The sequence below is a fragment of the Salvelinus namaycush genome, chromosome 19 (assembly GCF_016432855.1).
Source record: "Salvelinus namaycush isolate Seneca chromosome 19, SaNama_1.0, whole genome shotgun sequence".
Taxonomy (NCBI): domain Eukaryota; kingdom Metazoa; phylum Chordata; class Actinopteri; order Salmoniformes; family Salmonidae; genus Salvelinus; species Salvelinus namaycush.
Window position 1 is genome coordinate 3,971,480 of NC_052325.1, and position 26,405 is coordinate 3,997,884.

General features: G+C 40.9%; 1 protein-coding gene across 5 annotated transcripts in view; it reads left to right on the forward strand.

Annotated features, from left to right (window-relative positions):
* Positions 1–10,263: 10,263 nt before the first annotated feature.
* Positions 10,264–26,405, forward strand: part of LOC120064064 (insulin-induced gene 2 protein-like) — a 44,119-nt gene continuing 27,977 nt past the window's right edge. Inside the window, exons 1-7 of one of the 5 annotated variants that reach the window (XM_039014394.1) lie at positions 10,266–10,436; positions 15,893–16,171; positions 16,284–16,377; positions 17,006–17,130; positions 17,515–17,681; positions 18,634–18,733; positions 26,007–26,046. In XM_039014394.1, the coding sequence (XP_038870322.1) occupies positions 15,998–16,171; positions 16,284–16,377; positions 17,006–17,130; positions 17,515–17,681; positions 18,634–18,733; positions 26,007–26,012 (666 nt within the window). In that variant the 5' untranslated portion in view covers positions 10,266–10,436; positions 15,893–15,997 and the 3' untranslated portion in view covers positions 26,013–26,046. Of the gene's footprint in view, positions 10,437–15,892; positions 16,172–16,283; positions 16,378–17,005; positions 17,131–17,514; positions 17,682–18,633; positions 18,734–18,857; positions 20,050–26,006; positions 26,047–26,405 lie in introns of those variants that run through there. The other 4 variants (XM_039014390.1, XM_039014391.1, XM_039014392.1 and 1 more) reach the window with 4 other exon arrangements.

Sequence of the window (26,405 nt, forward strand, 5' to 3'; positions counted from 1 at the left end):
TTAAAATAAATAAGCATAAATATGGGTTGTATTTACAATGGTGTTTGTTCTTCACTGGTTGCCCTTTTCTTGTGGCAACAGGTCACAAATCTTGCTGCTGTGATGGCACACTGTGGAATTTCTCCCAGTAGATATGGGAGTTTATCAAAATTGGATTTGTTTTCAAATTCTTTGTGGATCTGTGTAATCTGAGGGAAATATGTCTCTCTAATATGGTCATACATTGGGCAGGAGGTTAGGAAGTGCAGCTCAGTTTCCACCTCATTTTGTGGGCAGTGTGCACATAGCCTGTCTTCTCTTGAGAGCCATGTCTGCCTACGGCGGCCTTTCTCAATAGCAAGGCTATGCTCACTGAGTCTGTACATAGTCAAAGCTTTCCTTAAGTTTGGGTCAGTCACAGTGGTCAGGTATTCTGCCACTGTGTACTCTCTGTTTAGGGCCAAATAGCATTCTAGTTTGCTCTGTTTTTTTGTTAATTCTTTCCAATGTGTCAAGTAATTATCTTTTTGTTTTCTCATGATTTGGTTGGGTCTAATTGTGCTGTTGTCCTGGGGCTCTGTGGGGTGTGTTTGTGTTTGTGAACAGAGCCCTAGGACCAGCTTGCTTAGGGGACTCTTCTCCAGGTTCATCTCTCTGTAGGTGATGGCTTTGTTATGGAAGGTTTGGGAATCGCTTCCTTTTAGGTGGTTGTAGAATTTAACGGCTCTTTTCTGGATTTTGATAATTAGTGGGTATCGGCCTAATTCTGCTCTGCATGCATTATTTGGTGTTCTACGTTGTACACGGAGGATATTTTTGCAGAATTCTGCATGCAGAGTCTCAATTTGGTGTTTGTCCCATTTTGTGAAATCTTGGTTGGTGAGCGGACCCCAGACCTCACAACCATAAAGGGCAATGGGCTCTATGACTGATTCAAGTATTTTTAGCCAGATCCTAATTGGTATGTTGAAATTTATGTTCCTTTTGATGGCATAGAAGGCCCTTCTTGCCTTGTCTCTCAGATCGTTCACAGCTTTGTGGAAGTTACCTGTGGTGCTGATGTTTAGGCCGAGGTATGTATAGTTTTTTGTGTGCTCTAGGGCAACGGTGTCTAGATGGAATTTGTGGTCCTGGTGACTGGACCTTTTTTGGAACACCATTATTTTGGTCTTACTGAGATTTACTGTCAGGGCCCAGGTCTGACAGAATCTGTGCAGAAGATCTAGGTGCTGCTGTAGGCCCTCCTTGGTTGGTGACAGAAGCACCAGATCATCAGCAAACAGTAGACATTTGACTTCGGATTCTAGTAGGGTGATACCGGGTGCTGCTCTGTTCTAGTCTCTCTCTCTCTCTCTCTCTCTCTCTCTCTCTCTCTCTCTCTCTCTCTCTCTCTCTCTCTCTCTCTCTCTCTCTCTCTCTCTCTCTCTCTCTCTCTCTCTCTCTCTCTCTCTCTCTCTCTCTCTCTCTCTCTCTCTCTCTCTCTCTCTCTCTCTCTCTCTCTCTCTCTCTCTCTCTCTCTCTAACTAACTGCTTCTGTCAGGTAATTACTACAGCTTCATACACTCTACTCCCCTGCCTCCTCAACAATGAAAAGAAACCAAGTCCTTGGACTTACCCATGCCCACCCGGCTGAGACCATTACAGGCAGTGTCTCTCACTCAAACATAACACGCTTACAACAGTACATCACCTGACAAGAGGTGTACGGACTGCAGCCATCTCAAAACAGGGTTTTGGGCCAAAGGTTTTTCTTATAAATTGGAGCCATGTCGCAAGTTACTTATAACAGAATAACAAAATAGGCTACATGTTTTTCTTAGGGTGATTAGACTATTATGGCTTACTGTGAAACAGTACTGAAAACAGACGACATTCACAATGGTAGCATACATATGAAACAAGCCAGTTCATAGAAGAAGAATTTTCGTTTACCCGTCATCCAAGGCCCTCTTTTCGCCCACACTGACAGGTGTAAGATTAACTTAGTTAGGCACTAACCCGCTCATGCGCACCAAATTAAATTAATGGAACAAATCTCCCACCTAATTAAGATGAAAATCTGTGTCAGTTGTAACCTTGCTGAGCACTAATTATGTACAAATGATTTATCATCTGTTCGGTCCTGAATAGCAATGGACTCACCTCACTGATAGCCATGGCCGCTGTTTAAGAGATGGCTGCTGATTAATACAGACATTTTGTGCTACAGAGGAGCTGCACACAGCCAGCCAATGAGAACAGATGCACTGAATCTCCCTCCTTTCAATTAACCTATATTAGATGTGCAGCTGAGCATCACTGGGCTGAGCATCACTGGGCTCGGCTCCGACATGTTTCTCCTGAATGAAAATAAAGTGTCTGCTGTCTGATATTTATGGAATGTCTCACAGTTTGTAATTGATGATGAATCCCATGTAGGGCATTTCAAATTGAGAGTGAACTGATGATACCTGTATGATGACTGGTAAATATACTATAGACGTGAATAAACATCATCATATAGCACTCCTCGTATATTCTCTTAACTTTCCTCCTGTTAGAATCTGAGCATATACATTCAACTTGAAAGGTCTGGCCAGTGACTGGTTCATCACAAAAACAGGCTAGTTCTATTATGGGGCCAGTAGATGGTGCAATTGGTTAAAATTGGCAGTGAGTAAGTGATACAAAATGCAGTAGGGATAAAAATGACAAAACACACAGAGCTCTGTACAATAGTGTAACTGGTGTATTCCATTTTATTTCCGTGCTTTAAAGCTACATGGAAAACATTATATTTCAATGGGAGCCAACAGTGATTAGCATTAGAATCCTGGTCCTGATAGGGGTGAGGACACACTGGCCAATCTGTAATCAGCGTTCCACAGACTTGCTCACAAGGGATACGGAATGCTTTGTCATTATCATTCAAGATGCCACACACATGCTGGTGTTGGTGCTTCTGTGTTGCCAGCTAAATGACATTAGCATTTTGCCTATAGTCGCAATAATTTTCCTCGACAATGATGAATTAGTAGACTTGGAACCACAAATAACTACCCTCTGTTTCTAAAGTTTCAGTATATATTCTTTCCCATCCTGTGTTTCTTTCTCATTTATTTAGAATGATAGAAGGCACTGTGTGTCCCTGTGTGCCTGCATACCTTGCTTCTTAAAAACCTCACGGAATGTCTAATCATGCAACTTTGGAGAATTTTACATTCCATTATTACTCTGGTTCATTAGGCAATACCACAAATGTGATAGTTGGTATTTCATTGTTGCTGTAAATGTCAATAAACTTTCTGAGGGAGGTACTTGCACGTTTCTCTATTCATTCCTGGCTTGTCTTCTGAACACAACACAGTACAGATGTTCATGGACTCACAGAATGTCAGTCAGGCACAGAGAGAGACAATATGTCGAGCCCTTATGGGTTATTCCTGATCCACTCTGTGAGCCCTGGGGACATGCTGGAACATGCAAACATTTTTTCAAAAACACAGACTTTTCTTGGCACAGATGTGCATAGGTGGAATTTCAAATAAGGCGTTTCATTAATTTAGTTTATGTTTGATAATATTCTCAATTCTCTATGGCACCTAGACAACAACTTTAGTAATATTATGTTTCAAATGATTGAAGACAACCACCATCGTCCCCCACACGCAACGGCATAAAATATGTTACATGTATTTATTGGTCAGGCAGCCCCAGTGAAACACATATACTCAGCCATTTTACTTTGTTGCCCTCAGTGGTTTTCAGTATTAAATAACACCTCTGAGAGGCTGAGAGTTACGGTGGCACTGCAAAACGCATCTATTATCCCTGTCTGGGGATTGGTGGGCGAGTCAGGGAGGGAGGGGGTTAGGGGTTAATTAGAGACAACAGAAAGGTCAGGGGGCCTATTATGTCTGAGCTGAGATCTGTAACGGGCCAATAGGGGGTGACTTTAAAGAGAGGCGACAGCCGACCCCACCCTGCACCTTCCCCATCAGTCACATTTATACCATGGTTGTGTCTGACTGGGACACACGGGACTGGTAATGAAAATGTCCTTAACATTAAGCCAGTCAGGATGATGAATTGGGTCCCCAGCCATTTTCTCTCAGCATCACGGGGCCTCCAAATAGCCATGGACAACTAATTGAAACCCCCTCTGCACCCTGCCTGTACCTAGCAGGCTCCCTCTATAACTCTGATTATTAGGGTTAAGGATATCTCCCTGGGGATTGTTGGTACTGCTGAAGTGGATGGGACTTGTAGAGTCACCCAGTTGAATCCAGAAAACCCAAGATGATAACAGTTCTAAATGAATTAACCACATGTGCTCTTCTTCTACTCTATGTGATTTTACGTCCTAGCCATCCAGTGGAAAAATATACTGTGGATGTTGAAAGTGTTTACACTGGTGTGCTGGAAAGTAGTTTAGTGACAGCTTTTCCTACTGTATGTGAGAAAAAATTGAAATATCCTTTCAACTATCTCTGTGTCAAATAAGTCAAAAGGCTGTTGTGTCCCCCAAAAGTATAACAGACAAATATCCCTGTCCTGCTCCTCACTGCATACTCAATCAGTAACATGATCCCCTTCTTTCCCCTGTCATCTTTCATTCACGATGGCTGCACGACATCTCCTCTCAAGTTCTTATCAGTGTTCACTCAACACATTCGATTTGCTCCAGCACGTGATCTAATAGGCTTATGCTATGGAGGTGAGGCTGTCACAGTGTGGAGTGGATCATAGTTAATCCCCATTCACATTTACACTTGAATTTGGTATTCAGTATTCATGGCTTAGTGCTCATGCTAGGGTTTAAAGGATTATACACCTCACATGATGCCTTCTCAAAGTCTCACAGACCATCCACACTCACTCAGTTTATTATGATTTATTGTTATGTTTAATAGTACAACTCTGGATTTCATGCAATGGATTTTATGCAATGGATAGACCAACCATGTAAATAGTCCCTAATGACAAGTCAGATGTGATCTATATTAAATACATTATTTAATCAACACTGCTATGATATATAAATTGAATGACAGTACCAGTCAAAAGTTTGGACCCACCTACTTCTTCTTTATTTTGACTATTTTCTACGTTGTAGAATAATAGTGAAGACATCAAAACTATTAAATAATACATAGGAATCATGTAGTAACAATAAAAGTGTTAAACAAATCAAAATATATTTTAGATGTTAGATTCTTCAATGTAGCCATCCATTGCCTTGATGACAGTTTTGCACACTCTTGGCATTCTCTCAACCAGCTTCATGAGGAATGCTTTTCCAACAGTCTTGAAGGAGTTCCCACATATACTGAGCACTTGTTGGCTGCTTTTCCTTCACTCTGCGGTCCAACTCATCCCAAACCATCTCAATTGGGTTGAGGTCGGGTGATTGTGGGGCCCAGGTCAACTGATGCAGCACTCCATCACCCTCCTTGGTCAAATAGCCTTTACACAGCCTGGAGGTGTGTTTTGGGTCATTGTCTTGATGAAAAACAAATGATAGTCCCACTAAGCGCAAACCAGATGGGATGGCGTAACGCTGCAGAATGCTGTGGTAGCCATGCTGGTTAAGTGTGCCTTGAATTCTAAATAAATCACAGACAGTGTCACCAGCAAAGCACCACCACACGGTGGTTGGAACTTTTGTTGTGTTCGGACACACCTACTCATTCCAGGGTTTTTCTTTATTTTTGCTATTTTCTAAATGTGTTTAACACAAAAAAGTTTAAAAAAATATATATATATTTTACATTTGAGATTCTTCAAAGTAGCAACCCTTTGCCTTGATGACAGCTTTGCACACTCTTGGCATTCTCTCAACCAGCTTCATGAGGTAGTCACCTGGAATGCATTTCAATTAACCGGCGTGCCTTGTTAAAAGTTAATATGTGGAATTTATTTCCTTCTTAATGCGTTGGAGCCAATCAGTTATGTTGTGATAAGGTAGCGGTAGTATACAGAAGAGTGCCCTATTTGGTAGAAGACCAAGTCCATATTATGGCAAGAACAGCTCAAATAAGCAAAGAGAAGTCCATCATTACTTTAAGACATGAAGGTCAGTCAATTAGGAAAATGTTGAGAACTTTGAAAGTTTCATCAAGCGCTATGATGAAATTGGCTCTCATGAGGATCGCCACAGGAAAGGAAAACCCAGAGATTCCTCCACTACAGAGGATAAGTTCATTAGAGTTAACTGCACCTCAGATTGCAGCCAATATAAATGCTTCATAGAGTTCAAGTAACAGACACATCTCAACATCAACTGTTCAGAGGATACTGCATGAATCAGGCCTTCATGGTCGAATTGCTGCAAAGAAACCACAACTTAAGGACACCAATAAGAAAAAGAGACTTGCTTGGACCAAGAAACAAGAGTAATGGACATTAGACCGGTGGAAATCTGTCCTTTGGTCTGATGAGTCTAAATTAGAGATTTTTGGTTCCAACCGCTGTGTATTTGTGAGACACAGAGTAGGTGAACGGATGATCTCTGCATGTGTGGTTCCCTCCATGAGGAGGGGTGATGGTGTGGGGGTGCTTTGCTGGAACTCTTAACCAGAATGGCTACCCCAGCATTCTGCAGTGATACGCCATCCCATCTGGTTTGCGCTTAGTGGGACTGTAATTTTTTTTTTTTACAGGAAAATGTTCCAAAACACACCTCCATGCTGTGTAACGGCTATTTCACAAAGGAGAGTGATGTAGTGCTGCATCAGATGACTTGGCCTCCACAATCACCTGACCTCAACCCAATTAAGATGGTTTGGGATGAGTTGGATGGCAGAGTGAAGGAAAAGCAGCCAACAAGTGCTCAGCATATGTGGGAACTCCTTCAAGACTGTTGGTAAAGCATTCTTCGTGAAGCTGATTGAGAGAATGCCAAGAGTGTGCAAAGCTGTCATCAAGGCAATGGGTGGCTACTTTGAAGAATCTGAAATATATATTTTTCTCTAAAATCTAAGAAATCTAAAATCTTAAACACTTGTTTGGTTACTACATGATTCCATATGTGTTATTTCATAGTTTTCATAGCTGAACTATTATAGTAAAATATAAAGAAATATCCTTGAATGGGTAGGTGTGTCCACACTTTTGACTGGTACTGTATGTATTTTAATTTAAACCACTTTTGTGTATTTTATAATGTGATATATCAAAGACAGGCTTTGCTTTTATCCTACCTGGGCAGAGTTTGGACTTTCCCTGTATTCAAAACGAAGTGGGAAGGTGGTATTTACCAGATAAGACTGGGAAAAATCCACTTGAACACCACTCCAACTGGTAATGAGCTACTAGTGGGAAACTCGTTTATCATCCTTGAGCTCCAATTTCTCTAATGCCGTATTCACGCGCTAGTCAGAACTAGGAAACTGGGAAATGTTTGACTTGCTAACTGGTTGTAGTTAATCACAAGTTGGACATTTATGAGTTTACTAGTTCCCACTAGCATCACATGCTGACCTCTGACGTCACCTACTCAGGAAATGACCTCGATAACAGCATTTTCGGCAGTTAAATGTTTTTTAAAGCATTATATTAATATGGTTTTTGAACACTGTAATTTAATAACAAACATGATAGCTGTACTTTTAGTTTATGGTTGACGACGGAGCTTGTTGGCCATTAGCCAATCGGCGTTTCTCAACAAGTTCAAAGCATGTGCATGTAACTGGTATTTACGACTTCACAACTGGTCATTTCCACCTTATGAGGTGTGGATAAGATGGTGGACAGGAAAAAAAGAAGAAAAGTGGAACATATTATAAGTAAAAATGGAATGTGGGAATGCACAAGCCTTCTGGAATATCTGATAATGGAGAATATGGCGGACAGGAAAAAAGTGAAACATGCTTTCAGTGAATATGGAGAGGTGGATCACACAGAACTTAGGAACAGCTACAGAAGGAAAGTTAATGTGACGAGAGTGAGGATGAATTAACTACGGTGGCAGGTGTGGTAAAGACCGCAAAGTTTGAGCCTCGTCCTGGTGATGACAAAGATGATTCTGGCCCAGTCGGAGTGAGATTTTTGGAGAGAATGGATCCTTGCCTTCTGGCAGATCCATATGTGGTGTCATGTTGGGTGGAGAAGAGGTTGGGAAATGTTGGGTCGGTGAAAGTGAAACTAAGTGGAATCTTGGTGATTTTTTGCGTTTCTGCAAACCAGAGGGAGCGTGCTTACCACACCACGCAACTGGGGACAAGAACTGTGACTTGCTTTCCTCTCTAGAGCAGGGTTCCATTGAAAGGAGTGATAACTGGAGTTGCATTAAGTGTTGAGGAGGATCAACTGAAATTGAAGATTTCCGAGGTCTGTGACGTCTGCTGTTTCGTGCGACACAAACGTGGTGGAGAGCATGGCAAACAGAGAAGACACTGTCTGTACTACTGGGTTTTGATGCAGTCTTTACCAGATCAAGTCAAGTTAGGATGTGTCAGTTATCCTGTGCGAGCTTTTTGTCCTGAATCCATTAAGGTGTTTTAGGTGGCAAGCTTATGGTCATGTGCTAGCAGTGTGTAGGAGGGAGGTTCCGAGATGTGAGAAGTGTGCAGGAGGACATGAGACAAAGGATTGTGTAGTATCGGTGGAAAAAGTTGTGTGTGTGTGTGTTAACTGTAGGGGTACCCATGGTGCTGGAGATCAGAGGTGTCAGGTGAGAGAAAAGCAGGTTGAGGTTCCCAGGATAGGAGTAGTACAGAAGGTGTCATATGCTGAGGCACTGAAGAGAGTAGTAGAAGAGGATGGGTCCAGGGAGAGGGATCCTCTTAATTTAAGAGGCAGAGGCAGAGGCCAATGGAGAGTGATAGGAATAACATGTGCTTCAGTAGGGTTGTTTTTTGGCGTTCATGGCCATGGTTGTCAATTGTACCGCATGGAATGGATTGTAAATCACAGAGGATAGATGTTGTGGTGGTATCTACAGAGAAGATATTGGGTGTACGAGATTTTACTGCAGAAGAGTTAAAATATGTTTGTTTTTTCTCACAAATTGTACTGAATTCATACTACAGAATAATAAGCTGATACACAGATAATACATGCACCTATAATATTTGTTTGCCATAATACCAAAGAAGAAGATGAATTTACACATTCCCGCTTGATTATGAACATTTTCAGTGGTGAAAAAAGTACCCAATTGTCATATTTGAGTAAAAGTAAAGATAACTTAATAGAAAATGACTCGGGTAAAAGTTAGTCACCCAGTAAAATACTACTTGAGTAAAATTCTAAAAGTATTTGGTTTTAAATATACTTAAGTATCAAATGTAAATGTAATTGCTAAAATATATCAAAGTAAAAGTATAAATAATTTCAAATGCATTATGGTAAGCAAACCAAGCGGCATAATTGTCTAGTTTTTATTTATCAATAGCCAGGGGCCAACACTCAGACATAATTTCCAAACAAAGCAGATCAGAGGCAGTAGCGATGACCAGGGTTGTTCTCTTGATAAGCATGTGAATTTGACAATTTTTCTGTCCTGCTAAATGTAATGAGTACTTTTGGGTGTCAGTACATTTTCTTTAGGAATGTAGTTTAGTAAAAGTAAAGTACAGATACCCCCAACAACTACTTAATTAAGTAAAAAATACTTTAAAGTAATACTTAAGTACTTCAACCACTGAAGGCTGCTGAGGGGAGGACAGCTCATAATAATGGCTGAAACGGAGCAGATGGAACGATTCCACCTATTCCGCTCCAATCATGATCACGAGTCCGTTCTCCCCAATTAAGGTGCCACCAACCTCCTGTGCGCTGAACATTGTTTAAGAACAACGTGTCGGTTGGTCAATGTGTACATGAGGACACGTCATGGTACACATGCAGAGATATTAGAGAAAGGAGATGGATATCTCATTGAGCAATGACTGGTGGAACGTTCAACGCCGCACCCAGCAAACGGTCGACCAATCGCGTTGACATTGTCATTTTACGTCACCAGGTTGCTAAGCATGTCGTCACGCAGTGCCTTCTCAAAGTCAGGGAAATCTGACTATTTTCCTCAAAGGTACGTAATAAAACGATTCTATAAAGCTATCAAATATTACAGAGAACAAGTTAATTGTCTCATATCTTGGCAAATATTTGTAATCTTGTACTTTTTGTTGGGGTTTTGAGCTTGCACCCAATTGACTCCCATTCAACCTTTGAAGAGAACAGCTCTCCTTGTGCCAGAATAGCCCAGAATGCATTGTGTGGCCCATTGATGAAGCACGGGCAACGCACACAGTTGATGTTATTATGATTTCAATTAAGTTTCTCATCTCCTTGAAAGTATCTCTGGTTTTAGGAGCTGATTGGTTTGGCACCTAGCCAGTGCCAAGCCGGTTATTCGGAAGTTAGCGAGAATGTTAATTTCGAAGCTAGGTCTCAAACTCCTGCTAACTACATAAAAACATAACGTGGAATGTGTACTTTACAATTTTAGAAAATATACTTGTTAAACGTTGAAGGTAAGATTTCTTATTTAATTAAAGGCAAATAGCTTGTGGATATCAGTCACATCAGCTGACTTACGAAGCTTGCTGGCTAGCTAACTAGTCAGCTAGCTATGCTTATCAACAAAATGTGATTATCGTCAGTCAACTATGTACAAATGACTAAGTAACAAAATCGTTTATGTAATCTTACATGATATAGTAAGCTAATAATTGTTTGTATCCAACGTTGTGTTTTGAAAAGTATAATGCCAGCTAGCTACAGTAGTTGGCTGGCTATCTTCTAACATTATAGTAGCTAACGTTAGATAGCTACGGTCATCACAACGAGCTAACAAAGTTACTAACGTTACGTTGCAAATACTGACACACGTTACTGTTATCAGCTCTCAGTTCGTAGATGAAACGTTTATACATGCATGTAGGTAGGTAGCTAGCTAGGTCTTAAAGTAGCGAGCAATATGGCAAACGTGTGCAATCATTTGAGGCTAAACATACTTTTGGCCATGTAGCGTATGTGGACACCTGCTCGTCGAACATCTCAATACAAAATCATGAGCGTTGATATGGAGTTGGTCCCCCTTTGCTACTATATCAGCCTCCACTCTTCTGGGAAGGCTTTCCACTAGATGTTGGAACATTGCTACTGGGACTTGCTTTCATTCAGCCACGAGAATTAGTGAGGTCGGGCACTGATGTTGGGCAATTAGGCCTGGCTCGCAGTCGTTGTCCCATTTCATGTACTCGATGGGGTTGATGTCAACCCAGATTCACCTGTCGGACTGCCAGATGGCGAAGCATGATTAATCACTCCAGAGAACGCGTTTCCACTGCTCCAGAGCCCAATGGCAGCGAGCTTTACACCACTCCAGCCGATGCTTGTGTGCGGCTGCTCAACCATGGAAATTTCATGACGCTCCAGACAAACAGTTATTTTGCTGGAACTCAGTAGTGAGTGTTGCACCCGAGGACAGATACTTTTTACACACTACACGCTTAAGCTCTCGGCAATAACAGCACTTAGTTGACCAGGGCAGCTGTAACGGGGCTGAAATTGTATGAACTGACTTGCTGGAAAGGTGGCATCCTATGACGGTGCCACGTTAAGTCACTGAGCTCTTCAGTACGGGCCATTCTGCTGCCGATGTTTGTCTGTGGAGATTGCATGGCTGTGTGCTCAATTTTATACACCTGTCAGCATCTGGTGTGGCTGAAATAGAAGAATTCACTCATTTGAAGGAGTGTCCACACATACCAGTGGCCATGTAGTGTGTGTGTGGTTTGGTGTATGTAAAGCCAAATTACTGTCTATACCTGTCGTATTCTGTGCATGTGACCAATGCAATTAGATTTTCCTCTTCTTGAGACTATAAAGAAATGAACTGTAGAATATGAATACTCTAGTTAAGGCATTAACATAGATTACCACATTGAGTCATAATACCCATAAAACCTAGCGGTCAAACAGGGAAATGGTTCCAGTCATTTTTTCCACCATACATTTTCTCCCCCAAAAAATGTTAACACTAATAAGGGCTGTGTTCCATGTAGGTTTACCCTGGCGTGAAGTTTTGATAACCCTGTAAATCTCTAGGACAAGGTGACTTTTATCAATATATTTGTCTGTATTTACCCCCCAAAAATGAAATGCTAATTAGCTGCCAATGTGGCTATCATAACTACAAATGCCATAATGATCTGGATGAGACTGCCAAATTGAGGCAATGGTAAGAATCTCTGGATTAACTATCTGTTAGCCAAATGTGGTACGTTTCTTTTAAAATGACATTTCTGTGAACTGTCTTGTGCAAGTTTTAAATTGACACAATACTTGTTAGTAAAGCTGTCTGTGAGAGATGACATGCTGGAGCTTACAGGGATTTGTAGTCTTGCATGATGTCTACTTTGACGCTAATAGCATTTTCAAATCTGAGAGTAAATAAAGCGGAAATATGTTGATTTAAAGTCACGTTTTCCCGAGAGATTTACATGGTTATCAAAACGTCACGCCAGGGTAAACCTACACGAAATACAGGCCTTATTTTATTTTAAGTGTTTCTAAAAATGAATGGTGGAAAAAACGATTGGAAACATTTCTCTGTTTTGACTGCTATATTTTACGGGTATTACGACTCCTCCACTGTGGGGCTCAATTGACTAGCTAGCCAGGGGAAATTCCACAGTTAGAGGGATGCTGAGACTCAGATTCTTCACTTTAAAATGTTTGTCAAACAAAAACCAATGACTTACACATTTTAAACAAGGCAACATTAAACATGTTGTCCCCCAGGAATAATGCAGCTTGTGACTGCATGGGAAGTAAGTTTTGTGTCTTATGACAGCTGGTTGTATGATATATTTAAAAAATAATTTGAAAAAGCAATTAATCAGTGTAATTTTTTTTATTACATATCTCTATGGCAAGATGCATAATTCACCCAGGTTTCGTCAAAATCGGGCTAGTGGTGTCTGAGATCACGTGTGACTAAAAGTATTCATACCTCTTCACTTATTCCACATTTTGTGTTACAGCCTGAATTTTTTTCTTTCACCAATCTACACACAATACCCCATAATGACAAAATGAAAACATGTTTTAGATGTATTGAAAATGAAAACCAAAAATATCTAATTTACATACGTATTCACACCTTTGAGCCAATGCATGTTAGAATCACCTTAGCCAGTGATTACAGTTGAGTCTTTTGAGGTAAGCCTCTAAGAGTTTTGCACACCTGGATTGTACATTATTTGCACATTATTAAAAAAATTCTTCAAGCTCTGTCAAGTTGGTGGTTGATCATTGATAATCAGCCATTTTCAAGTCTTGACAGAGATTTTCAAGACAGTTTAAGTCCAAACTATAACTAGGCCACTCAGGAACATTCAATGTCGTCTTGGTAAGCAACTCCAGTGTATATTTGGCCTTGTGTTTTAGGTTATTGTCCTGCTGAAAGGTGAATTTGCCTCCCAGTGTTTGATGGAAAGCAGACTGATCCAGGGTTTCCTCTAGGATTTTGCCTGTGCTTAGCTCTATTCTGTTTATTTTTATCCTAAAAAAAACTCCCTAGTTCTTGCCAATGACAAGCACATCCATAACATGATGCAGCCACCACTATGCTTGAAATTATGACGAGTAGTACTCAGTGATGTGTTTCTGGATTTGCCCCAAACATAACTTTTTGTATTCAGGACATAAAGTTAATTTCTTTCCCACATTTTTTGTATGCACAATGTGATTTATTATGGATAGTCAGATTTTTGCACAAAGAATCATTTTCCTAATAATCCTGTTTTTATATGAACACATCTGTAATCCAACTGCCTGATGGCGCTTTCATAAATGCAGAAAATCGCTCCAAAAAATAAACGTTCTACCACAGAGACCATGTTATTTTTGGAAAGTATATTTGATTCTGAGTTTGGACATATAACGTTTGTATGCGAAAACTATTTCTAAGATGCATACATTCAGTTGTTCCGAACTCACTTCAGTCTCGCTAAAGAGGGAGGTTTGCGCTACCAGTGCTGGCACATTTGCAGATCAAATACACAGCTGGAATGCTGATTTTTTTAAGGCGTTTACATGTCCTAATAATTTGAAAGATTGCTCAGAATCCAGGTGTTTAAATCGGCATATGCGTACTTTGATTTTGACCTTACGCCGATTTAAAGATAAGGAGTTTACATGACTATATATTTAATTATTCCTGCACATGTAAACGTACTCAGTGTTGATCCATCCTCTGTTTTCTCCTATCACAGCCATTAAACTCTAACTGTTTTAAAGTCACCATTGGCCTTGTGGTGAAATCCCTGAGCAGTTGCCTTCCTCTCCGGCAACCGAGTTAGGAAGGACACCTGTATCTTTGTTGTGACTGGGTGTATTGATGCACCATCCAGTGTAATTAATAACTTCACCATGCACAAAGGGAAATTAAATGTCAGCTTTTTTCTTCTTTTTTTTGGCCATCTACCAGCAGGTGCCCTTCTTTCTGAGGCATTGGAAAATCTCCCTGGTCTTTGTGGTTGAATAAGTGTTTGAAATTCACTGCTCCACTGCGGAGCCTTACAATTTTCTGTACGTGTGGGGTACAGAGATGGTAGTCTTTCAAAAATCATGCTGAACACTTATTGCACACAGTGAGTCCATGCAACTTCTGTGACTTGTTATGCACATTTTTACTCCTGAACTTATTTACGCTTGTCATAACAAAGGGGTTGCTACTTATGGACTCAAGACATGTACGTTTTTCTTTTTTAATGAGTTTGTAAACATTTCTAAAAACATAATTCCACTTTGACATAATGGGGTATTATGTAGGCCAGTGACCAATTTTCCATTTAATAAATTGTATATTCAGGCTGTAACACAACAAAATGTGGAAAAGTCAAGAGGTGTGAATACTTCTGAAGGCACCCTTGGGACAATCAATGTCATTTTGGCAATACCAGCTCTTTATGACAAGACGCATCATTTACCCAAGTTTAGTCAAAATCGGGGCAGTGGTGTCTGATACCGAGTGGATTAAATACACTCATATCCCTTAGCGTGTGTGCCACGTTTCAGCGCTCTGAGTCAAACAGATCAAGAGAGATGAACATGTCCGTTAGAGCGTCACCGGGTGGTCGATAAGAATGTTCTTGCATATGTTGAGTCTACCAAAGGGTGTTACAATATGAATATCCTTCAATGCTTTATATGCATTTATGTGCCAGACCACACCCCCATGTGAATGTTTATTGGTTAATAGAAGCTGTTTTAGGTACTTGTCTAGAAAAAATTGCATTAAGACTTTTGTACCTAGATACAACATATCAAGGTTTGTGCAGATTGGTCATTCGGTGCCAGAAGAGTAGCGTTTTTAAGTGTGTTTTTTCTCAATTCAAAATGGTGAAAGTCTGTCATGGAGGGGTCCCGGGGGCAAATTTGTTCATTGTGAGAGGGACCTATGTATTGAATTTCATGACTTAGGTCAATCAGGGTGATGGGCATGACCTTTCAAAAGTAGCATTTTAAAATGTATTATAGTGCCACCATCTGGCCAATCAGTGTAATTTTGTAATTGCCTGATCTCTATGGCAAGATGCATCATTCACCCAAGTTTCGTCGTCATCGTGCCAGTGCTATGAGATTGCGTGTGACTAACGTAAGACTGGATGGAGACAGATGCACAGTGCCCTCCCCAATTTCTTATTGGGGGACAACTAACCAAAGAACTCTATGCACAAGGACGACTTTTAATTTGTAATTATTATTTTTCTCACAAAGACACATTTGAACAGTGCAGATGCAACGTTTGGTGACAGAATGATGGTATAAACAGCACAAACCGTCATTCTGTTACCAAACTTTGCATCTGCGCTGTTCCTGCCCACAGATTTCACAGTCCACACCTCTGGGCTGTCTGTGGTTGGTTGTTGGATCATGTAGCCATACTTGAATACATAAATATGTTCTTGTGTTTCAGGGTGTTGGTGATGTCAGTGGACAGTACGATCACTTGCGGATAAAGTTAGCATTTCTTTTTTTTCCTCCTGTCCTGGCTTCCACGGTTGCCCCGGCCCTGGCAGCCATGGCCGACTCTACAGTGGTCAGCGACCAGCAGCCGCCCGGGTCCGGTCAGACTACTCCTTCCAGAGGACCGTACATCGCGGTGATCACAAACAGAAACACCAATCTGGGGATCCGCGGGTTTATGCTGTTCTCTATAGGAGTGTTCTTGGCTTTGGTGCTCAATCTGCTGCAGGTGGACCATGTTTGTTTTTATTTTAATGATACATCTCTTGAGCAAGAAAACATTGAAGGAGAAGGTGACAGAGAGTACTAAAGTAGCTCCTGATTGTTTTCTCTTGCTGCAGGTACAGAGGAACGTCACTCTGTTCCCCCCTGATGTCATCAGTAGCATCTTCTCATCAGCCTGGTGGGTGCCGCCCTGCTGTGGAACCGCCTCGGGTAGGGCGAACACACACACACACACACACACACACACAGGTTTTTGCCCGCCAGACTTGACTTCTATAATAATTAAATTGTTGTCCCCTGGGTCTGCAGCACAGAGATTAGATGTAGCTGCTGTTCCCTAGTGGACCAGTGGAAGGGCACAACAGCCCCAGGCCCGTTTCCCCCTGAGACTGAGACTCCCGTGCTCCACTGCTCAGCCTGGGGGAGTTGGAGGTTTCCGCTGTTACTGCACACTGGGCTGTTTGCATCATGCTGTAGCTATTGGGTTTTATTGACTAGTCAAGACCAGAGCAGCACTTCATGTTTACTGTACATAGTTACTTTAACTTGTCTGTACAGTTCTTGTGTATTATTGAACCTATAACTTTCAAAGGGGGCCAACCTGAAGTGTTTTTTGTTTCTTTTGTCGTCAGAATAGCTTTGATGCTATGTGATGGGCTGGCATGGCAGCCTTTCTCTCCACAACAATACTAACAGGAATGTACGGCACGGATTGCTGCTGTAGCAATAAAGTTGATTGTTGATCTCTGATTCTCTCCCTATTTCTGCTCCATCTCACCCTGCAATCCCCTTCCTCTATCTCCATCTACCGCTCTCTCCATCTACCGCTCTCTCCCAGCAATGATCGGTCTGTTGTATCCGTGCATTGACAGTAGGCTCGGCGAGCCCCACAAATTCAAGCGGGAGTGGTCCAGTGTGATGCGCTGTGTGGCCGTGTTCGTAGGCATCAACCATGCCAGTGCTGTATCCTCTAGGCCTACCTGCCTGTCTGACACTCACTGAATTGATGTGCATACCATAATACAAGATGTGCGTAAACCTGTTAACCATGGGGCAAAAGTATCCCATGACACTTCCACATTCAAATAAAACTTTAAGTGTATTTATAATTGCAACACACTTTACAATAAAATTAAAGAAGTAAAATCAAATGAAGCAATAAAGGGGATGAATAAAGTGCATAAACACAAAGGATGTGTAAAACAATAAGATTACCAAGCTAAAAATGTGGGTTTTAAACGTGATATTCTGTTTACAAGAAAGCGCCTTACTCTTAAGTAGAAACCATAGTTCCTGTGTGGACTATCCTACTACAAGCTCAGCTGTCCTTAACCCAGGCCCTCTCAGAAAGTGGACTTTGCGAACAACGTGCAGCTGTCCCTGACACTGGCGGCCCTGTCCATCGGCCTGTGGTGGACGTTTGACCGATCTCGCTCTGGTTTTGGCCTGGGGGTGGTCATCGCCCTGCTGGCCACTCTGTCCACTCAGCTCCTGGTCTACAACGGAGTCTTTCAGTGAGTACTACTACAATACCTTAGAATACAATTTACAGGACATACATATATTATAATAATGGCTGTTAACTTTAATAACGCGTTACATTTTTTATGCCGTAAAAAAGTTTGACGCCGTTAATCGGATCTCCATTTCTCTTTTTAATCGCACTTGTTTCTGCACGGACCCTATTCCGCATGGATACTGCGGTCTGTGGCAGCTGATGTTATGTAGCCTTGTCTGTCTCTTAAACATCCACTGCGCGCCAGCTCAGAGAAACAATTTTTAAGGAAAACAGAATTCAACAACAAACACATTCCCAGATGTTTCTTTGGATAACAGCAAAAACACCATTTTGTACAGAAGTAACTAGCTAGCTATCCAAATGAATGTTTACAATGCAATGGCTGAATGCCTTTTGATTTAACTCTAGCTAACTTCCCACAATGATTTTAATCAGACTAGGACATCCATTCAATTTAGCTACTGTTTTATTTCACAGGTCTAAAGAGTTAAGAAAATGATCCCAAGTCTAGTAGTAGCAGCTTGTAACTTGTTCATGTTTAAGTAAGCTAAATCTAATAGCTGTATTACATGAACTTACACCTGGCTGAGCTATTGTCTTCTGTTAAATTCATAATATTGTTGGACAGGTTTAAATGCTCTTTGTATCCATAGAGCGAATCATTTTTTTTTTTAATTTAGAATGCCTGAAGCTTTAAATGTGTGTGTTAAACTTCAAGAACATTGATCAGAGGGAGTAGGCCTACTTAAACATTGGGAGCATTTTGTTTCCTCCATTACAATCAAAGCATGGTATACACTGCATTTTAAATGGAATAATCTTTCTTTAGAGACAAAATTGCAATTCATGTTTTTGTTTTTCAAGAGACAGGAGATATTTCTGTTGATTTTCATGCTCATTTTGGGATTGTACTATGTTTTAATAGTTGTTCTATTGTTTTGTTTCAGGTATACCTCTCCAGATTTCCTGTACATTCGCTCCTGGTTGCCTTGCATCTTCTTCGCTGGTGTGATAACCATGGGGAACATAGGACGGCAGCTAGCCCTGGTGAGGATCTTTTTTTATGCTGAATTAAGAAGTTTGTCATAGGTTGTATATATTCATTCAAACCAGAGCTTTTTACTCTGACTATTCAGCTGGCACATTACATTATCCCTGTTCTTTTTTCCAGTATGAATGCAAACATATGTCAGGAAAGACTCATCAAGACTAAAATAACTTCTGGTTATATCAAACTGTTGCTCAAAATATTTTTTTAAAAATGCAACAAAAAGCCAAAAGGAGGATGTAAAAGGACGTCTGTATGCAGCATTGATGGGGATTGGTCAATCTTGGCGGAGGCGGAGCAGTCATGCATAATTATGTGCTACTGTTTTGCTGAGTGCTGTAGGACAAGACTGTTTCGATTGGTTGATTCCTTTGTGCCTCTTTAGGGCCTAGGTGGACGGACAACAGCTAGCTTTATTATAAGCATTCAATGGCTGGCCTAATGAGAGGAATAACAAGAATTGCCGATGTCGTGTGTGGTAGGTAGGCCCAATCTACAACGCAATCTGTGATTGCAACTCAACAGGCACCAATATTAGTGTCGCTCTGCTGCTGTTCAGGGCACCTCCGCACCAGTGGTGTGAAACCTTTGGCTCCATCGTGCCAAACAGACTTACACACAGGATTATCTGAATTATTTTCTTTATTCATCCATTCCTTATATCCTTGATACATTAGTAGAATCTATATAGCCAATATATGTGTAGATACATTTATTTCATGCTTTTAAAATGTACAATTATATACATACATATAGTAGTTTTTTTAATTTGTTACATGTGGTTAATGTCTATTTGCTGGCACACATGAGAAGGGGTGAAGTGTTTATTGTTGTACTTATTTGTGACATCCTAGCGGGATATCAAGGCAACTGGCATACAGGGTCCAGTTGGTATTTCAAACAGCCTTACCTGCCCCTGCTTTTCTACACCTGCCCATTTTGGGTCCATTCAATGTTCAATTAAAATTAAAATGGTTCTTTTGTTTAAAAAAAAAAATTAAAAAATGCTCATAGAAGTTTATGGGCAAATTTTACTTCCTGAATTGAAAACCGAATTGACCTAAACCCTGATCAGTTCAAGTCAGAGACCAGGCTTCCCATTTCATTGTCCATCCAGCAGGTGCACACAAGTATCCACATCAGCAGTGGGTTCTTGGGTCAGAGGTACTGCTGATAAGCTATTAGTACTTATTAAGTTTGGTTTGATTGTTTAAAAAAAAAATCCAAGTTTTTGGGTTTGATTATTTTTAAATGTTAAATGCGTTATTGGTTGAATGCTGTAACAACACAGAATAAAATAATAAATGTCCCTTGATGGCTGCCCATTACTGCATATTAAAAAAAATCCACATTACTTTACAATAATATTTTAGTTGTGTATATTGCATTTGTTTTATTTGATGACTTTTATTTCATTTATTTCATCATCTCATCTGTATAGAGCTGATGTCTAACAAAATCAAAATTTTTGTAGTTCATCAAAGTAAATAAGGCATACTTTTATGACTGTTGAATACCAACTATCAGTCACTTAGATCATGTATTTTAAGGAAAAGATACCAACCGAAGCAACTGCTATCTATCCCTCTCAATCGCCATTCTCCCTCCGTGTCTGCCCCACACTAACATAGCATAGCGGGGGTACAATAAACACACAAACCTGACAAGTAGGTGTGGAATGGGTCATTGTAGTTAATTACCAAGTTTTCTGCATTAAACTATGTAAAATATTGGCCTGTTGGAAACTACAACTCCCTACTACATCGCACATTTTGGGCTAGATCTGATTTATCTCTAGAGAAACTGCGCATTGAGCACACAGACAATAATTGAACTGACTTCTGCATTGAAAAAATAGAACATTTGATTCATTAAACGGATATACTATAAGGATATAATATATAATTTTTTTTTTAATAATACTTTTGGAAAACCTTAACATTCAATATTTAACACGAAGGGTTGATTTAAAGGAAGCTCAATGTTTTTAGAAATAAGTGTCTGCAGTGTTTTTGTAAAAGATTAATTTTACTGGATATGATAATATGCGAACAACCTGCCAATGACTAAGAACGCGATCAATATTACAATAACTAACTTGAATGTCCTAGCATGTCAGCGTTAAAGCTATGGTGAATGTTTCTATAAATATGATGGAACAGGTTTTATTTAATGCATCTCTTCAGGAAGTGGAGGGTTTAACTGGTTGAACTGGGATGTTTTCACCTCTAACAGAAACACTTGATCATGATGCTTAGGCTATTCTACATGGTTAGATAAATGTGTATTGACGTGAAAATACTGTACCAGTGCTGCAGTCCAAATATACAGTGCCTGCTATAGCAAGGCTATCCAATCTAACTGGTGTGTTCTGCTAATGTGGATGGATGTCTCCCGTCTTCACCAGCCTCCCACAATAACAGGCTTATATAGACACAAAAGGAATAATCTGGAGTTAAGAATTCTTCGTTTGCATGGTTGCTAAATTCCAGCATTTATGGATATTTTTTTCTTGGGTTTTACGGTCCTGTATGAGGCAATTTACTGTGTGAATGTTATTGTTCAAGGCTTACTAGCTAAAACAATAGGCGTGATGTGTCATAGCAGAAAGTGGTGCTGTGAAAGCTAAACTCCTTCCTGCTAATGAATTCATTAATATCTATCTATTCCTGACAAGTAATTATCTCCTCTCAGAGACTGAGGGTCAGGAGGCAAGTTTGAGAGCAATCCGATACACTGCAAGGAAAAAGTAAGATGGCTCTTTTTCCAACCATTCAACAGGCTTAGCATGGTAGTGGATAGTGAGTAGTAGAGAGCTGTTGTCATAACACGTTCCTTTGGAACGTTCACCTTGCGTTGCCCACATATTAGCTATTCCCACTTCTGACACCAGTGTAGTTGGTATTGAACCCAGTAGTACCATATTACACTGATCCAGTATGGTACAGTTGTGTCCAACACCCCTCAAAGCAAGACTGCTGTTAACTATGGTTGTTGCATTTGCTCATCACTTGAAAACTGTAGGACAAGATTTAACCTTGCACACTGAGGTGTTTTCACAGATGGCAGGGCACAAAATCCATAATGTCTCAGTGAAAGTGTGTGGGCTCCACTGCCACGTCGCCTGTATGTCTCTGAGGAATGACCATCTAAATCTGAGCAGAATCCTGTTAAACGGTGTCACATGAATCACGGGCTCCACAGACATCCATCACGGCTGCAAAAGTGACCACAAATGATCTGTGAACCACTGTATATTGATTACTCATGTACGGCCAGTGTAAGATTTTAATGTTGTGGCCGTGTGATAGTGGAACCTCTGACAGCTGCTGCCCTAACTCTGATAGATTTTAATGGTGAGATATTGATTTCTCTGTGGTCAAGGTCTGCCATCGAGGGCCAGATTATTTGTTGAGGTAATGCAGGACACCGTGCACCAGTCACAGTCTATCACTTTGACCGGGAGCACCAGGAAGAAAATAAATAAAAATTGACAATTGCTAGGCTACACCAGATATTATCCACGACAGATGATTGAACAGAGACCTACAGTACATTGCTGAGAGCTCCTGCAGGGAACTGAAACTCCAGCTAGATAATATGAATACTAGATGTGTTTGTTGAGTGGGAATGTTGTGAGAATCAAGGCTGACGTGAAATCAGCTAGTCAGAGTGCCTGGAGCAGGGAATGAGGATCTCATGATAGGGTCTATATTTTATTTAAACATCTGAGGCTGCTGGAGACTGTAGCAGGTAATGTGTTGTGTTATAACCCAGTGGCTGGATGGTTCTCTCCACCTGCAGCGATAACACACTATCTAATGGGAAGCCATCAATCACAATCACACTATTTCACCAGTGTCTCGATCCACTCTTCCCATCTACCTACCAGCTCTGTAGCAAAGACAGCACAGGTAATAATGGAGTTTTGTGGCGTATCATATTTACAGCTATGGAATTTAATGGCATTGCTTAGTCAGCTTCTCTTCAAGGTGACACAAAAGGCAGTGAAAGAAAGACTCCTAGGAGGCCTTGAACCAAGGGAGTGAAATTATGAAAACTGGCCTTGTCAAGTGGGACATTATAGGTTGATGTTTAGTTCTGAATGCAACTAATTGTTTTGATTTCATTATGCTATGGATACAAGGGCTTTTAAGTCAACTGCAAAAATATCTGAGCACAAAATTAACACATTGTTGGGATGATACAAGTGTGGTTGTCTTACAATATTCCACATATATTGATACATGTTATGGTCTTCCATTAGTATTATAGTGATTCATTTTGCTATCACCATGTTTGTGAATGGGACCTGAATGACCAGAAGGGGGCACAAAACTACAGGATTATTACACCTTGATCTGTATCATACTCAATTGCTCTGTGGTCAAGTTCGTGTGTGTATTGTTTCCCTGTAGATCTAGTTTTTTATTATAGATGTATATAGGCCTATGTATAGAATGGTAATTTCATTTATTTAAAATGTCACATTTGTTCAGGGCTACACAAAAAAAATGAGCTTAGATGAAAATCATACTACCCTGTTCCACTTTTTAAAATATTTTTCTGTAAATATATAAAATAATATAACATATATTGAAAGCATACATTTTCCAATGGTGTGGATTGAAATATCTTAAGTCATCCTCCCCCTCCTCCCTCTCTTTCCCCTCACTGTCATCATCATTATCAATAAATTACACTTCCACTCTGGTGAATTGGCTGCTGTCATATAATATAGCTTACCAAAATGTGTTGCTCTTGACACACACACACACACACACACACAGGCATAGCTAGATCTAAACATTGCATCCCTGGAGAGATCAAGGAGAGGTTAAAGACTTGTAACCAGACTAATGGCTGACTTCCTCCCTGTATTGTTTTGTGGCCGCTAACTGCCGTTGGCAGGGAGCATGTCTGTCAATCAAAGGCTTTCCTGTGTGTGGCACCATGTTGTCATGGCAACCGGGTAGCATCTGGAACGCTGTAGGGAAAAGGGGGCCCTAGCTACTCCACCCCTATAGCTGAAACAAATCAGAGGTCTTTGAATGTGTTTGCCCAACACAAATCAACATAGATGATGATCAAAGTTGGGTAGCACTTTGTGTTTTTTAAATCCACCCTAACATTTCACAGAGAATCAGCCCTTAATATCGAATGAATTATCTTTATTAAGGTAAGGTCCCATTCACAAAACATGGTGATAGCTGGGTCTCAGCATAGTATGGAGAGCCCAGTTGGTTTTGAGACGGACACTGAGCAAAGAGGACCGCACATCAAAGTGAGCACTTTGTGTGAGAGGAACAATATCGGCGTCACACATGAGGGTCTGTGTATTGTGCTGGATGTGAATCGCTGAGTCTCCATGGAAACACAGTTGCTAGAGGCCAACAGGCAGGGATACTTTGACTAAGATCAAGACCAAGGTTAACAGTTTGGGGGGAAGTGGCTGTCCAGCCACGCTTGGTTCACACATGCACATATGTACACACATACACACACACACACATTTACACACAGAATATAAATAATTATGCAAATGTATGTTTTTATTGAAAGAATTTAAGATGGGAAACCAATCATACTCTGGGAAATTCACTATCAAAACATTCACACTAACACTAATGATTATTATTTATAATTATATAAATACTTTACTAAAATCCCCTTTTCAAGGGAGGCATACCACCATTATAACAGTCAATAATGTTACTGTCTGAGGACAAAGGCTGTATTCTGTAGCTCAGAGACAGTGAGTTTATGTCTAATCACATATGGCATTGTCATCATACAGTGATTTCCTGCACTTACACAGACTCTACAGTGATTCTGTCACGGGGTCAAACAGAATTTTCAGAAGATTCAAAGCACTGTCATGGTCCCCTTGGTGATACAACATCTCCCTCAGGAAAGATACAAACTACATTTCAAGGGAAAATAAAGCTCTCCATTGTAGGAAAGACATGGGTAGCATGCAGGGTAGTGGTTACAAAACTAGTCTTCAAGCCCAATAGGTCCACATGAGAAGGGATATTGCAACCACACATGACAAACTAGAATTACAACACCATTTTTAAAAAATCACACCCCAGACACTTTGTTTACCCTGTAGATAGTTTTCCATTTCTAACTTCATCATGACAAAATGTTGTTGCTTTCATTCCATCTTTGAATTTTCTTTGGTTAGTAATTAGCACAGCCTTTTCATCATGGATTGGCATCGTTAACTGTCTTAGGTTTAGCCTACTATCAGTAGCCTAAACCCTTTAAAAAAGGGTTCCAAAGGGGTTCTGTGGCTGTCACCATAGGAGAACCCTTTTTGGTTCCAGGTAGAAACCTTTTTTGGTTCCAAGTCGAACACTTTTGGGTTCCATGTAGAACCCTCAGTGGAAAGGGTTCTACATGCAACCCAAAAGTGTTCCACCTGGAACCAAAAATGGTTCTTTAAAGGATTATCCTATGGGGACAGCTGAAGAAACATTTTTCCATTACTAGATAGCACCTTTTTTTCTAAGAGTGTACATGTAAACTCAGCAAAAAAAGAAACATCCCTTTTTCAGGACCCTGTCTGTCTTTCAAAGATAATTCGTAAAAATCCAAATAACTTCACAGATCTTCATTGTAAAGGGTTTCAACACTGTTTCCCATGCTTGTTCAATGAACCATAAACAATGAATGAACATGCACCTGTGGAACACTAACAGCTTACAGACGGTAGGCAATTAAGGTCACAGTTATGAAAACTTAGGACACTAAAGAGGCCTTTCTACTGACTCTGAAAAACACCAATAGAAAGATGCCCAGGGTCCCTGCTCATCTGTGTGAATGTGCCTTAGACATGCTGCAAGGAGGCATGAGGACTGCAGATGTGGCCAGAGCAATAAATTGCAATGTCCATACTGTGAGACACCTAAGACAGCGCTACAGGGAGACAGGATGGACAGCTGATCGTCCTCGCAGTGGCAGACCACGTATAACACCTGCACAGGATCGGTACATCCGAATATCACACCTGCGGGACAGGTACAGGATGGCAGCAACAACTGCCCGAGTTACACCAGGAACGCACAATCTCTCTATCAATGCTCAGACTGTCCGCAATAGGCTGAGAGAGGCTGGACTGAGGGCTTGTAGGCATGTTGTAAGGCAGGTCCTCATCAGACATCACCGGCAACAACATCACCTATGGGCACAAACCCACAGTCGCTTGACCAGACAGGACTGGCAAAAAGTGCTATTAACTGACGAGTCACGGTTTTGTCTCACCAGGGGTGATGGTCGGATTCACGTTTATCGTCGAAGGAATGAGCATTACACCAAGGCCTGTACTCTGGAGCGGGATCGATTTGGAGGTGGAGGGTCCGTCATAGTCTGGGGCGGTGTGTCACAGCATCATCGGACTGAGCTTGTTGTCATTGCAGGCAATCTCAACGCTGTGCGTTACAGGGAAGACATCCTCCTCCCTCATGTGGTACCCTTCCTGCAGGCTCATCCTGACATGACCCTCCAGCATGACAATGCCACCAGCCATACTGCTCGTTCTGTGCGTGATTTCCTGCAAGACAGGAATGTCAGTGTTCTGTCGTGGCCAGTGAAGAGCCCGGATCTCAATCCCATTGAGCACGTCTGGGACCTGTTGGATTGGAGGGTGAGGGCTAGGGCCATTCC